This window comes from Triturus cristatus, chromosome 2_1, assembly GCF_964204655.1.
Source record: "Triturus cristatus chromosome 2_1, aTriCri1.1, whole genome shotgun sequence".
NCBI classification, from domain to species: domain Eukaryota; kingdom Metazoa; phylum Chordata; class Amphibia; order Caudata; family Salamandridae; genus Triturus; species Triturus cristatus.
In genome coordinates, this window is record NC_140581.1 from 357,823,055 (window position 1) to 357,837,284 (window position 14,230).

Consider the following 14,230-nt stretch of genomic DNA (forward strand, 5'->3'; position numbering starts at 1 on the left):
TGGCACTCTCCCAACGCAAGCACAGGTGTGCCAGTGAATAAAGTGTTTGATACTCAAACACTAAAACCTCAGAAACCAAAAAGAAATCAGTACCACACCAATAGAATCAATCAGAGCACAATGTCCATAAACACAAAACTGTGAAAGAGAAAGACTTAAATGAACATTTCCTTGTCAAAAGAGAAGATTTGCACGTGGCATAATCACACCAGGAAAAAATAAAAATAAATAACTTCTTTTGCATAGTCATAGTCTTATAGTGTACTAGGACACTATCCCTGTACTGCACTGTGGACCAAGTTGCTTCAATAAGTTGCAAGTGGAAGACAGTAAACAACAAGAACAGTATCTTTATGGTTCAAAATATCCCCACAGGAGTCTATACTTGCGCCAGGAAGTGAAGCATTAGAGGAAAGAATTAACAATTTTCCACTCTGAAAGGTATGATAAACCATCTGCATGTAGTTATAATGTCCCGCAGTAGCATGTCTGTATGTATAGCTTCCAGAAAGAAGAGTTGTCATGCCACCTAACGTGCTTGTAGTGGTAATCAGCACCAAACACTCGAAGAAATTGAAAACACCCCGTTTCAAAAAAAAGAAAAGAAAATTCCTTCTCTGAACGTCTACGTTTTGTACAGTACTTGGCACAAAGCTGGTCTTTGCCCCAAATAGTGTGACGACCGCTGTTGAGCTGCACACGTTGTCACCGGAAAAAAACCTTTAGCTGGTCCACGCGGCTTCAAATCTAACACCACTACTAGCGTGCTGTCACCAAACACAAGATGGTGGCACGCTATTACGACTGCGCTAGTTGGCTTGCAGTGCATTTGTGCAGCAGCCTTAGGGTGCGAAACAAGAATGACGTCAGAAAGGATCCCCCGAAGGCACAGCAGGAGTCCAAGATGCAGGTAAGACTGCGCACGCTGAGAATGACATGCGCTCTCTTTCAAATCAATAAAGTTGCAGTTAAACTGCCACATGTAAAGGTAGCCTTCCGGAGACAAAACTTTCTAAAAATAAAGCATCTCCAAAAATCCATTATAGTACTTACATATATCTTTCACGTCAAATAGGTCCAATAGAGAACTATGTATTCCCCGAAAACCCAACACGTGCAGAGATAGTGTAAACAATGCTACCATTAGGAACATTGCCAGATTTCTAAAGCCACGAATATGGTTCTTGTTTGTTCCAGTGTAACAGCAAGTTGGTATAAAGAGCTGAACCCATAACTTCCTCATAGGCACGCCTGTAATTAACGTCATGAACACACCTTAGGTTCCTCCCATCAGCACTATAAGATGCTCCTAGTGTGCTAACAGCAAATCCAGCACACGCAAACACCAGCAGCCCATATACTTAAACACCACTGTCAGGAAGGCAGATAGATGAATACTGAGAAAGACACTGTTGCAAAGCACTAGTAAGGGTGTAAAAAGGCTCAAGCATGCCCTGGCTGTTAGGCTGTCTGGTGGGTTAGGACACTGATGGGGCTAGATGGCATACCATCATTCTCAGCACTTCAAGTTTACAAGGATCTTTAAGATGTCTTCTTTCAGTAGGTTCCTCAGCTTTGTTTCAAGTAGGTTCAGTTCTGATAGTTTCCTCTCTCAGTCCACTTGCACATGTAGGTTATTTTCTTTCAAAATCGTCCCCAAAAATTGTTGTGGAAAAAAGCAGGTCCAGTTCCATGTACATTAGTCAAGTGGGTTTATTAGATAAGATGTTAACAAAAGCCCCACCAGGAGCAGCCTTCCTGCAGCTCAGCCCATCTTCTAACTGACTCTCTCACTCACCAACATTCCACAGCCACCTCACTCACCAAAATTCCACCACCTCAGTCACACTGGCTGAGCAGCAGGTATAACAGTACTATCCCCAGCCTATATTATATCATTCAACGTTTTTGATACAGTCTTGTTGGAATCACAACCTTATTGACAGATCCCCTTTGGGCATCATGCCAGCTCCTTCCCATGCACACATTTATCTATTTTTTATTTAGAGTGGACTAGAAGGAACAACTGCCTTCATACTAACCCCACTTTCCAGGGATATTGGGTATTCCCCTTGTAGGTGGGCAGTGCTGTGATTGGCAGGCGCGGAGTTTTTGGGCAGCCTCCTCTTTCCAACCTTCTGCTCATATGTTTTCTGCGATGGTCTGTAGTTTGGAGTGTTTTTATCTTGTGCTAGTCTCACCAAGTTCCCTATTAAGTCCCCCATGCCCCACAAGTCACGTGTACACTGACCTCCTCATAGGTACACTGTATGTACAGGCACATGTAACTTGGCTTTCGGGCTAAAATGTGAAGCACTTCGAAAGTGTACTTCGGCTGCTTACTGTATACACAGCCACATTTGTATGTATATCATTAACTTTAGATCTATGTTTTGAGGCATGTGAAATAAACTCTCAGCACTTAATAAGTACAGGGACAGCTAAGTGTTGTATGTATTTAGTTCTTTCCACTATACAATACAGGCTCTTGTTGCAACCTCTTGCACAGGTAAAGTTGAACTTTGCATTTGGTGTTTTTGTACAAGCACTTGAAGCGACCTTTCAACACTTAAAATGTACAAGCCCATCTAAACTAGCTCCTGACAAATTTATATCACTTGGATTCGGAGTGTACAGGCCAAAATGAAGTGTCGTCTTACTGTTTAAAATGTACTCAATGGGCATGAAAAGTACAGGCATGTTACACATAATCTTTTCATGCTTACTTTGATACACAGGTAGGTCTAAGATGGTCTCTTTGTGCTGTAAACACCCTGGCCCGACACGTCTAAACTGCTCCTTGTCCATACTGGTATTGTCCACCTTATGCTTTGTCCATCACTGTAGTGTTCGGGCCTTGGGTAGCCCTGACATTAAGAACCCAGGCCAGTTTTCTCTGCTTCACATGTGCCATTTATATAACCAATATAAAAAATAAAGGTCATGGGGAAGTAATCTGCATTTTAAATTGCAGTTTTAAAAATCAGTTTGAATAGTTGGACATGCCTAGTTTTTGGTTACAATTGATTACAAATTTTCTTTGGTTGTCCCGACATGACTTGTCTCTGCACATATTAAGAAGGCATAATATTAGATTGTACTTCTGAGAGCAGTTCAAATTTTGACAATGCATAGTAAATTATAAACATTGTCATATTAACATTTCAACATAGATGTAGTCACTTCATTGTCCTCCTTTTCAACTTTCAGTGAAAATACTCACTGCCGTTACAAGCTACATTAGGTTTGACATACTTAGTAATAACATTTCTGTAGTTTGCAAATTTTTGATACTTGAGGGAACTCACAGAAGTATCTCAGATAAACTATTTTTGGACATAAAGTTTAGTATATTTCAGATGGTCTAAACATTCCAAAATGTATTATTCAACAGTGTTGCTTTGCTGTAAATATATCCTTGCACTATGCAGTTTTTGCAAACCTCAATTCACACTACAAACCTCTTTTCTGAGTAGCAGAACATTAGATCTATAACAGTCTGAGTGTGGCAAGAAATGCTGAACCTGATACCACAATTGATTTTCAAATGTTTGTTTTGTTGCTGCAGAAGAGCCATAGAAATGTAGTTAATATTGCAGCAAGGATTTCTCTGAAGACATGCAAAGGAGAAATATGGTCATATTAGAAACCCTATGGAATTCACACTCAGTGATAGATATAAAAGTACTCAGAATGTAAAAAGCTCACATAAACCAGTATGTAGAATTGTTTAAAACCATTATGTAGAATTGTTTCAGTAATTTGTATTTACTGATATGTTATCACTACCATCTCTTGGTCTAGTTATATGGTTCTTTAAAATGAATATCTCTGTATTCCAGAGTATAAAAACACTATACAACTCACAGGCAGTTTACTATCGCATACAAATGTCCCACAATTTTGCAGCAAGAAGGTAACTCCTAGAAGCTATGGAGCTATTGTTTCAAAAGCAGTACTCAATGTGTTGTACTGAAAAAAAAGCGGTACCACTTCCACAAAATACTTGCTGTAAATTTCCTATTAAACATTAAGTATACCAATATAAAAAATCATGGCCTTTAATATTCAGGCACTTAAATCACAAAATAAATAAGGGTTCAAGTATTATTCATATTTCAAAAATATACATATTCATTATAAAATACAGTATTCAAGTGAAAAATGTGTCTAAATAGTGGACAACTTATACCCAATATTGATTTTGCTTTAAAGTTGGGTTAGTTGTTCGACAGTGTTGAACCATTTCAGGGTCTAGTTCGGGCAGGTTATTAAGCAAAATATGTTTCTCTGTGGGAGGAGTAGATGATGGAAATAGTTGCTCTCGCCTATTCCCCAACAGTGGGCTGGTTGAAATATTTCCAGCACCTTTCTGAAGTGGTGTGACAATGACACTTGGCACAGTCAAGCTTCTCTCTGGACAAACACTCGGGCTATGTTGAGCTGTATTGTTTGCCTGGCAGTCAATTAGGGGTCTAGGTTTCTCTGCTTTGCGACACATTAAAAAAATGCACACAGTTATGATAACTCCAATAAATAGAGCAGCCATAATGACAAGGGGGATAATAAGAGAAAGAGGGTTGTTACTTTCATTAGATTCAGCTCTTGGGTTGTCACCACGTGCTTTTGTGGTGGTCTCTTTCGGTGAAGAAATTGTTACTGCTGGGGAAAGCAAGTTATCCTCCACCTCGATACCCCAGCGGTTTCGCTTCCCCAATTTATTTATGCTCTTTTCAGGTGCTACTGTGGGATCCTTTGCATCTGAGAAAACCACAGCTAACTCCTCAGTGGTGTTCTGATACCTCACAACTACAGTTGTTAGGAGTAGCCCTTCAGTAGTTGCAACCACAAGTGATTGGTTGTATGGAACTATGGTATATCCTAAAGTGCCTATAGCTGGGGGAATATTGTCCGCTTTGAGTACAAATGTAAAAGAGTCATTCTGCATCTCAATATCAGTCATATTAGCATTAACATCAAGCAGCACAAGGCCTTTTTCAATATCACTTTGTGTGAACACAGTGATTCCATCAAGAGCAGCATTCCTTGGGCTCCTCCTTTTCACAAACCTTCCATATACAGGTGGCTCTGTCACTTCAAATTTAGGATCACTGTTTGTCAAAGTAGCCAATTCACTAGCATCCAAGTCTGTTGTTCTTAAGTGATATGTAATTCCATTTGGGATTGTTAAATTTGATGTCACGTTCACCAGGGGCTGTACAGTGATGTGAACAACCTGCCCTGTAAGATTGCTTTCAGGAGTAAATACCATCAACTCAAACATATCTTGTGGCGCACTGAAGTCTGTCATGTGGTATGATACTTTTCCCAAATCTAAATCAGCTTGTTGAAACGTGGTCGCCATTTCACTGTCCAGGAGTAGATGGCCTAGTTTGGGAGGGTGCACAATATTATAACTGATCTTGGTACTTTTTCCATTAGTTACAGCTGCTAGCTGCGTGTTATCAATGTGTATAATAGTCTGGCTTTGTTGAAGCGTTAGATCAGTAATGTTAGCCATAGAAATTGATACCGGCGTAACTTCAAGGTTGAAAAGTTTGTATAACGGTCTGTGCTTGCCATCAGTCACACTAAAGTAAAATACACCAGGAGAGGAACTTCCATCATGTACAAAATAAATCTTGCCGTCATCAACATCAGCTTGTGTAAAGTGTTGAATTGTTGCATTTAAATCATCATTTATTGCCAAATAGCCATTGTTAGGATGGCTAATGATTGTGTATTTGATTTCTTCCGGTGTGTTATCTAGATCTTCAACTTTCAGGTTTTCGGGTCCAAGTTTGGCCAAACCTCCCTGCAGTACCTTCAGGTGTGGCCCTTTGGTCTTTAACTCAGGAGCCTGGTCATTAACTGGAATTATAGTGATGTTGAACATCTCTGTAATAATGACTTCATCAGACTTTGCTGCGGACTTGCTCTTCAAGTTTAGCCAAACATCAAAAGTAAAGTTATCAGCCAAAGATTCTAATCCGTCATGAACATAGGTAATTCCAAATTTATTAACTATGTACTGTGAAAAGTTGGGTTTTTCTTTAGTTACGTTTCGTTCTCCCACAACAATCACACCATGCATAGGCAAGGATGTCACTTGATACCAAACTTCATATTGAGAACGTTGGAAATCCGGTAATTTAGACATGAGATTTGAAGCATCTAACTTTAATTTATCAATCAATACTTTGTCGCCTTCCAGTACAACCGCACCTGAAAGAATATGACAATGTATATTAGTGGAGGAAAAAACATGTATAGCATAAATGTGTAAATAGTTTAATGAAACAAGAACAGACTGGAGGAATTATGTCACCTTATTCATATATTATAGGTTTACTGCCAATACATTAGAACAGCCAATTGAGAAATTTGCATTTTGAGACAACACACTTTTTACATGTTATTGTGAGATTTCTTCAAACAACATAATTCTGTGAATGTATTACTTAATCAGCGACCACATTTCCCCGGCTAATATTGGTCAGACATCAAATCATCACATGGCGATACGTAAATATAGAGCTCCCGAGGTTCAGTGGAAAGACCATCAACTAGAAATTATGGGTTTAGAAAAATGTGTGTTTGTGAGGGCTATTACTTACATTCTGGGGAGATTTTGTTTTACAGTGGCAATACTGGTATGACTTCCACTCGAGATAATATTTATATTTATGTCTGTGTGTGTATATATATATATATTCATATATATATATATATATCTACATACACACACAGACACGCACACATACACACAAATATTTTCTGACTCATGCTCGAAAAAGAGCATATTTGTCTCTAAACTCCAGGCTCCCTGTCAACATAGTACACTTTGGGCCTGCTTAAAAGCCGTACAGTACTGGGTTTTAGTAAAATGGCATTCGATTTTACTATCACCATATGCTAGATTCACACCAGTACCCGCAATTACGAGTAAATGCCACACCAGGTGATAAATGTATGCAGGGAAGTGAACTTTGGGGCAGTAAGCGGGGGAAGAGGAAGTTTTTTTCTGATGGGGATTATTGGGGGGAAAAACAGGGAATGGCGCATGACTGCTACTCAGCCTCAACTTCATACAATTTTTCCCGCCAGAATTATGGGCCAGTAAAATCAGAGTTAGTTTTCCCCTGCAAAACAGTTATGGAAGTCTCTACCCACTGAATCAGGAGAGCGAACCTCCATGCGGTAATTGACTCATAATCAGAACCATTGTAAGTGTGGCAAACAGGACGTTTACACCCACATCTCCATAACTTATTAGTTATCGTTTCACACTTATTTACCCTTTGTTTTTGTCTGACGTTTTAGTGTTGGTTTTAAATATGAACGTTTATTTTGGATGTGTTGTGTGCATAGCTTGTTTAGGCCATTGAAACCTGCACCACATAACTACAGTGATGAACCCACTGGAGGTCATGGTGTATCAGAAAGGACATTAACAGTGGATCGAGTCATATCTGTTATAATACCCTATTCATATGGCACATACCCCCGAAAAGAATCTGGAGGCGCCAGGCTAAACAGCCATAAATCTGCTCCTGAGAAAAAGATGATGGATGGCCCAAGTACCAGTGGAAGGATTAGCTTACTCCATAGGGTGAATCACATGGGTAGAGACATGATCTTTCTGCACTGCATCATACCAGAAGGATAGAGCATTTTCAGAAGCACGTGAGCTTTCTTAGAATGGGCAGGGGAAGCCTGTAATGCTTTTGAAGAAGCCATAGTTATTTCAAACCTTGCTTTGCCAAAAATATAAATGTTACCATAGTAAAACTGTTAAAGAAGATGTCACTAGTTACAGATCTATTGCTGTTAGCACTGACTTTGGCTTATGTGTGAAGAGAATGTAGACGTCACTGCAGACTCAAAGTAATACTTGTGTTGAGGTGCTGAACCTTGCCAAATCTACTGAATAGTCAGACTAAAGAGTGGACGCTGTGGCAGAAAAGAGTAAAGAGATTTCTGGATTTATGGTGACAAACAGAAGAAATAGAGTGGTAGGATAGTGTCAGGCAAGCTGAACTTACCACACAATGCTCATTGTCATGCAAGGTAAGGAGGATCAGAGTTGGGGTCTGGAGTGCTCGACACTGTGGGCCTACGCAAGGTGAGCCTATTTATACTTCTCATCCCCATAGAAGCTCCCAAAAAGCACGACCCGAGCACTCGGAACTTGCACATTATTTAGCATGGACTGGGCCAAAGGTAAAACACCACTATACAATGACTGTTCCGGACCACACAACGTATATGTTTGTATGTATACAACACAAAGAAAGGTTTCAGAATAAACTCTGAATTTAAAGTTCCTACAGCCTGCTCCAATTATTCGTTTCCCTCCTAAATGCTCTAATCACCCATTTGATGAAAAAAACACATAGAGCTACAGACCTTCCTCGGCTCAATGATATCAAGAAACAACACAGATGTGTCAGGATTTAGAAATATCACAGACATCAAGTCACTTAGAGGGTTTAGAACGCCTGGAAAGTTTGTAAGACAAGGCAGTGGAAATTTAGCTTGTGCAAATGCTGGACCACAAAGCACAGTTTGACTTTACATCCTCACTTTCTGGTTAGCTTGACCACTTCCGGGTGTTGGCATTAGAGTTAGTATTTAAGGCTCGGTGGAGTCACCCATCTCACTGCCATGTTTACCTCAGACTCTTACCTTGAGTTAGAGGCAGTGGAGAGAGTAAAAATTGCTGCTGGCTACCTGAACCATGTCACAAGGTAGCTATAGTGGTCTTCTATATCTCACTGCCCCTTTGCAAAGCTGTTGGTCGAGGGGGGGTGCGTACCCCCATCTTTGGCCTTGGAATAGTAAGAGTTTTTTCAAAATGCTTCTTCAGGGCACTTGGGAAAGGCTGCAGAGTTATTCGGCGATTGAGTATCACAATAGTGCCTGGCCGTTGAGCAAGGTCTGGTTTGAATTTTGGAGAATGCCGGACGACTCAACTCTTCCCAGTACCAGAGTAATATAAAAATAAAATAAAAAAATAAAAAAAATAAAGAGTAAACCTGGGGAGAGATCTGAGGATTCAAGAGCCCAAATATTTATCCTTCCTAGTCATTTTGGCAAGGAAAAGAAGGTACATAGTACAGATCTTTCACCCAAAGGTAGGCTAGTGAGAGTCTTATTTTATTTTAAATGTAAACACATATTTGCCACGAAGCGGGTAAAAATAAAAATTGCGAAAGCATACTAGAACAATTTCCAACTCCTGGCAATTGTGCTTGTGAGACCTAATTCAAGAGGGAGGGTGTCCCAGGACAAATATGATTTACTAGTCTCCAAATGTGATTATTCCAGTTGTATTGCACTGATGCTCTGGGCCCATCGTACCATTGGAACCTAAAATTGATTTCAAAGATCTGCCTTTTTGAACCTCACTCTTAGGCTAGAAAGGAAGGGCACTCCCAGGCTTAATCAGGGATCTGACGAGGGCTAGACACTATTACCGAAGAAAAACAAACAGCAATACCACTCAAAAAGGCTGCAATTTCAGTCAGTTGGTTACTTCGTGCAAAGAACTTTACTGGCAAAGTACTAAACATGAAACAAGAACTTTTGCTTCATTCTAGCTGGAGATCTGACGGAAAACGTTTCATTGACTAAACGCTAAGCACTATAATTTCTTAAACACCGAAGTCTCTTGCCAATGTTAAGACTGTTCATGATCAGTTCTCATATAACAAACACTCTAAGCAATGTGAACAGTACTTATACTTGCGCACAAAAGACTCAGGGGCAGTTTTATCAACACTTTGTTCTGCCACTAAGTCATACAAAATAACAGAAAGTGTCGCGTTTATAAAGGGTTTACTTTTCAATGTAAATGTTTTTTGCGCTGAAAAAAAGCCTATAATGAAATGAGAATAGTGCTTTGCGTTGCTTTGCACTATTTTGTGTCAAGGGGTGCCCCATGGATCTTATGTAATCTCCCATTATTTTTTCTGCAATGCCTTGCCTACTAAAGTTAGTAGACCGGCCTTTGCAGCTAAAAATAACACCTTCTTGAGTCACGTGCTAAGTAGGAGAGCTCTTAATTAACCCTAACCTTTCACAAATTGTATGTATGCTGTACAAAAAACAGCACACATCCAATGTTTGAAAAGTTAAAAGTTGGTCTAGGCCTAGATCTGGAACTGGAATGTTACCCTTCCACTGGAAACCCTATGCTACACATCACACACACATCATTGCACTACAATGTAATGGTGTGTGCATAGCACTTGGCAGGCTATTGTGCACCAGCACAGACGAAGTGAGCTTATCTTGGTAGCTATGGCTCTGCGTTTCTCTCTATGCCCAGCACAATGCAGTACAGCAACTTTGGTTACTGTGCTGCATTGCCCTTTTTTTCCTAAACTAAATCTGCCATATAAAGGGAGATTTATCAACTTAGTGCCACCACAAAGTGATGTGAGGTGGCACAAAGTGTTATTTTCCAGAGCAAAATGCTTTCCACTACTTTAAGTGGTAACTTATGGAGCCCACCTATATATATATATATCCAAATTCGAGCCAAAGCAAGTATAGCGTACGCTCTCAGTAGATAGAAGACGGATACCAAGAAGAGTGGGTAGTCGAGTGTTTATTTCACACAACGCGTTTCGGCGAAGAGCCTTGATCACGTGTGATTGTAATTCAACAACAGCAGTCATAGATATACATTCGGCCATTTTTTTTTAATTTTTTTTATATACATAGCACAAGCTTTAGAATGAGAAGAAAATAAATTGTTAAGCCTATCACAAAGAATTAACCCCCTAAAAAACCTCACAATAATTTGAAAGGAAAAACTTGGAAAAAGAATAAATAAAGAAATAAATTGTATTTGCTCTACTTTAAGTCAAAGGGTTAGTCAAATGTAATACTTCAGTAGTCCCACACTACCATCCATGGATTTTGACACAACACCAGATCTACAAAGATTGTCGGAGCTGGCTTTCGACAAAAAATGATAATGCCTTCTTGAAAACAGCAGTATGTGGGAGAAATGTTAAAATGTTTCCCAACATTTCAAATATTGTAAGTATGCTGCACACATCAAATGTGGGAAGTGTTTAAAAAAAGGACTAAGCATAGGATTGTGTACTAGAAGGGCTTCCTTCAAGTACAAAACCTATGCTAGACATTACGGACCCACCTTTGCACTATGGGGGAAAGGGGTGTGCGTGGTGCATGTTTGTGCACCAGTGCAGGGTAAGAGAGCCGCAGAAGACCATGCTGAGCAAATATGGCTTTGCACTGCCCCTTACCCGTGCAATGCAGCACAGCAACGTTCGTGGCTGCGCTGTGGTGGGCATTATTCTTTTTTTAGTAATCTGCCCCATATTTTCGTTACACACTCACACGCACAGTATTCTAACATAATACATATGCATGGAACGGAAAGGCTATTTAAGGTAAATAGTTAAAACCTTTTTTCAATAGAGTGGCCACTAGGCATATCCCGCTGAAGTAAAGAGGTAAAAATACCTCTTCCTTCAATCAGAGATCAGGCTTCCACCCCCTTCAGTCCTACAAAGCCCGATCAGAGAGACAGTAGACAATTTCTAAGAGAAGGGTGCCAATTGGATGGCTATGTACCTCAGAGCACTGCTCTGGGATCTCGGTCCGTTGAAGAGGGAGGTCATTCTATGAACTTGCATGATCGTTGGACTCGATGGGCAAAAATGATAAACACAGAAGTTGTAAGGAAAAGGACATAGAACAGGTTAGCGTGCCCTCCAGCGCCATGCATGGGACTCTGTCCCTCCAGTGTCTGCTTAAAGGTTACCCATGAGATCACTCCAGGGGTCCAGTCCAACTACTGTTGTAGATTTCCTTGAGCGCACTCAGAAATACCCAAGCCAGAATTTTAAGGTGATATTGTACTTTATTGATTTGATGGTCTGTTAAGTTTAAACAAAGAGCACTGACATACATGTGAGCATTCATTATCATACATGCACACATATGCAGTGTAATGCTCAGACGGTTGCTGTGTGTTGACATGCATCATCATATTTGAGGGCGCACGTCATGATAAGGTATTAATTTATTTTTTTATATAAACTGTTCCAATCTTTGAATGGCAAATACAAATATATGTGAGAAAACACAACTGTCCTAGCAGCAAATTGCAGGTGCCTGGCCATCCACAAATATATATTTTTTTAAAACAGAACTAATAGGGAGGGGTATGACAGCAATGTACTAGCAGTTGGGGGGGTGAGTCAATGCTGCTGAAAGGGACGAGCAATAAGGGTGGAGGTGGTTGTGGAAGAGGTGCAGGAGGTATAGGAGCATGGGAGGAACCTAGGGGTTATAAGGTTAGGCCGGATAGGGAGGGGTGAGGGAAGTAATGGGATAACTGTGGGAGGAGGAGCGACGAAGCACTGAGATGAGGGTGCTTGAGGCGTGAAGCAGCACATAAGGAGAGCAAGAAAACACATGCCCACCCATGAGTGCTAAAATAATGAGAAAAAAATAATACCTTGAATGCAAGTAGTGGAAGGACACAAGTCATCCAATCAGGACACAGTAAGGAAGAAATGGTCTAGAGGCAGGACATACAATTCATAAAAAATAAAGGTGTGGCTCCTGAACATCTACTCTGGAACATCGTTTGACATTATTATAAAGGTCAAGCTATCAGGAGTACCAAAATAACAAAAAAGACAATATTAGGAGGCTGCATATAATTTTTATCTTTTTACAATAATATTGAGGTTAAAAAAATAATTTCAGGGCATTTAATATTTTTTGCTCAGTTTTTAACCAAAGTTATATTTCTTTATAATATAAATTATGATTACTTTTTTTTTACATTTTGAAATATTTGTATTGGATTCTCTGCTTTACTGGAATTCTGGGAGTGAAGTGTTTTAAGTACAATTATTTTATATACATAATTACATGTATGATTTTTTACATTTATTTGGGTAAATTGTAAATTATCCATAAATGTGTATATTTTTTCATTTAATTTCTTGAAAATTGAATTGTTGTTTATAAATATATTTTCAAAACTATAGTAATGGAAACAAGAGTTTTGAATGTTGATTATAGTATAAAGGCTAAATTAAAAACACTGAATTTTTTTTATTCTATGATAATACTATATAATAATAAAAATATATCATAATGAAAACCATTAAACATAAGAAATTAAATGTATATATTATTTTAAATATGTTTTCAAAAATAAAATTATTACAAATATTTACTATGACCTAAAAATAAGTGTTTACATTTTATATTTCAAAAAGTTACTTAACTGTTTAATTTATATATAAAACTAGAATGTAAACATTATCAAAATATTCTAGTTTTTAGAATTTTTTTAAGGAACAATCATTTCACTTTCCTAATGTTTGTAGAGTTGGAGTTACATTAGTGATTTTTTTTCGCCCGGAAATTCATGCTTCAAAAATATTTTTAGGACAGAGTTAGAATAAACAATCACCTTTCTAATTTTATGCACTTTACCCAATGTTAGTGGGTCTGGAATTAGCATAGTAAATGTGACTACTTCCCCTTTTATTTTATGAACTTGCCTTAATGTTAGTGGGAGTGGAGTTAACTGGACTGGAGTGGGACTAGAATAAATACATCACATTTTTGCACTTTCCCCAATTTTAATGGATCTGGAGTTAAAATAGTAAATATGAGCTCCCTGGTTTTATGCACTCTCCCCTAGGTTAGTGAACTGGAGTTAGAATAGTGCAATTCACCCACCCAATTGTAAATTATTTCACTGTTTATTGGTCTGGTGTTAGAATAGATTTCTTATATAGAGTGCTGTGATATAAATCCCACCACTCAATATGGAATTATGATTGGAGTCTGCGTCTAGATTGGTGCAGAAGGCCAGACAAGTGGGGTTTGTTTTTCTTCTCTGTAAGAAATTGGGTTATTGATTGAGAAGAGTGGAATCCCCACTCCGGTAACAACCAGAGCGAACCACAAAAATCACTAAATTAACCTGCGGGTCACTCTCTGGTAGTTTGTCACCAAAGCAGTTAGGCTTAATTTAGAGGCACAGAGTTAATTATTTATGCATCACACAAACAATAATAAAGTGACAAAATAACACAAGGGATATGCCACACCCATTTAGAAAACAAATAGAGTTAAATTTAATAAATAAAATGAGACCAAAATGATCAAAATCCAATCATTAGAACAACCGATAAGCAATTGTTAATGTTTAAGTAAAAAT

At 38.8% G+C, this 14,230-nt stretch overlaps 1 protein-coding gene across 1 annotated transcript in view; it reads right to left on the minus strand.

Annotated features, from left to right (window-relative positions):
- Nucleotides 1-1,695: 1,695 nt before the first annotated feature.
- Nucleotides 1,696-14,230, minus strand: part of LOC146864194 (chondroitin sulfate proteoglycan 4-like) — a 432,950-nt gene continuing 420,415 nt past the window's right edge. The window contains exon 10 of the mRNA XM_085631285.1: nucleotides 1,696-6,225. Within this exon, the coding sequence (XP_085487411.1) occupies nucleotides 4,187-6,225 (2,039 nt within the window). The 3' untranslated portion in view covers nucleotides 1,696-4,186. The remainder of the gene's footprint in view (nucleotides 6,226-14,230) is intronic.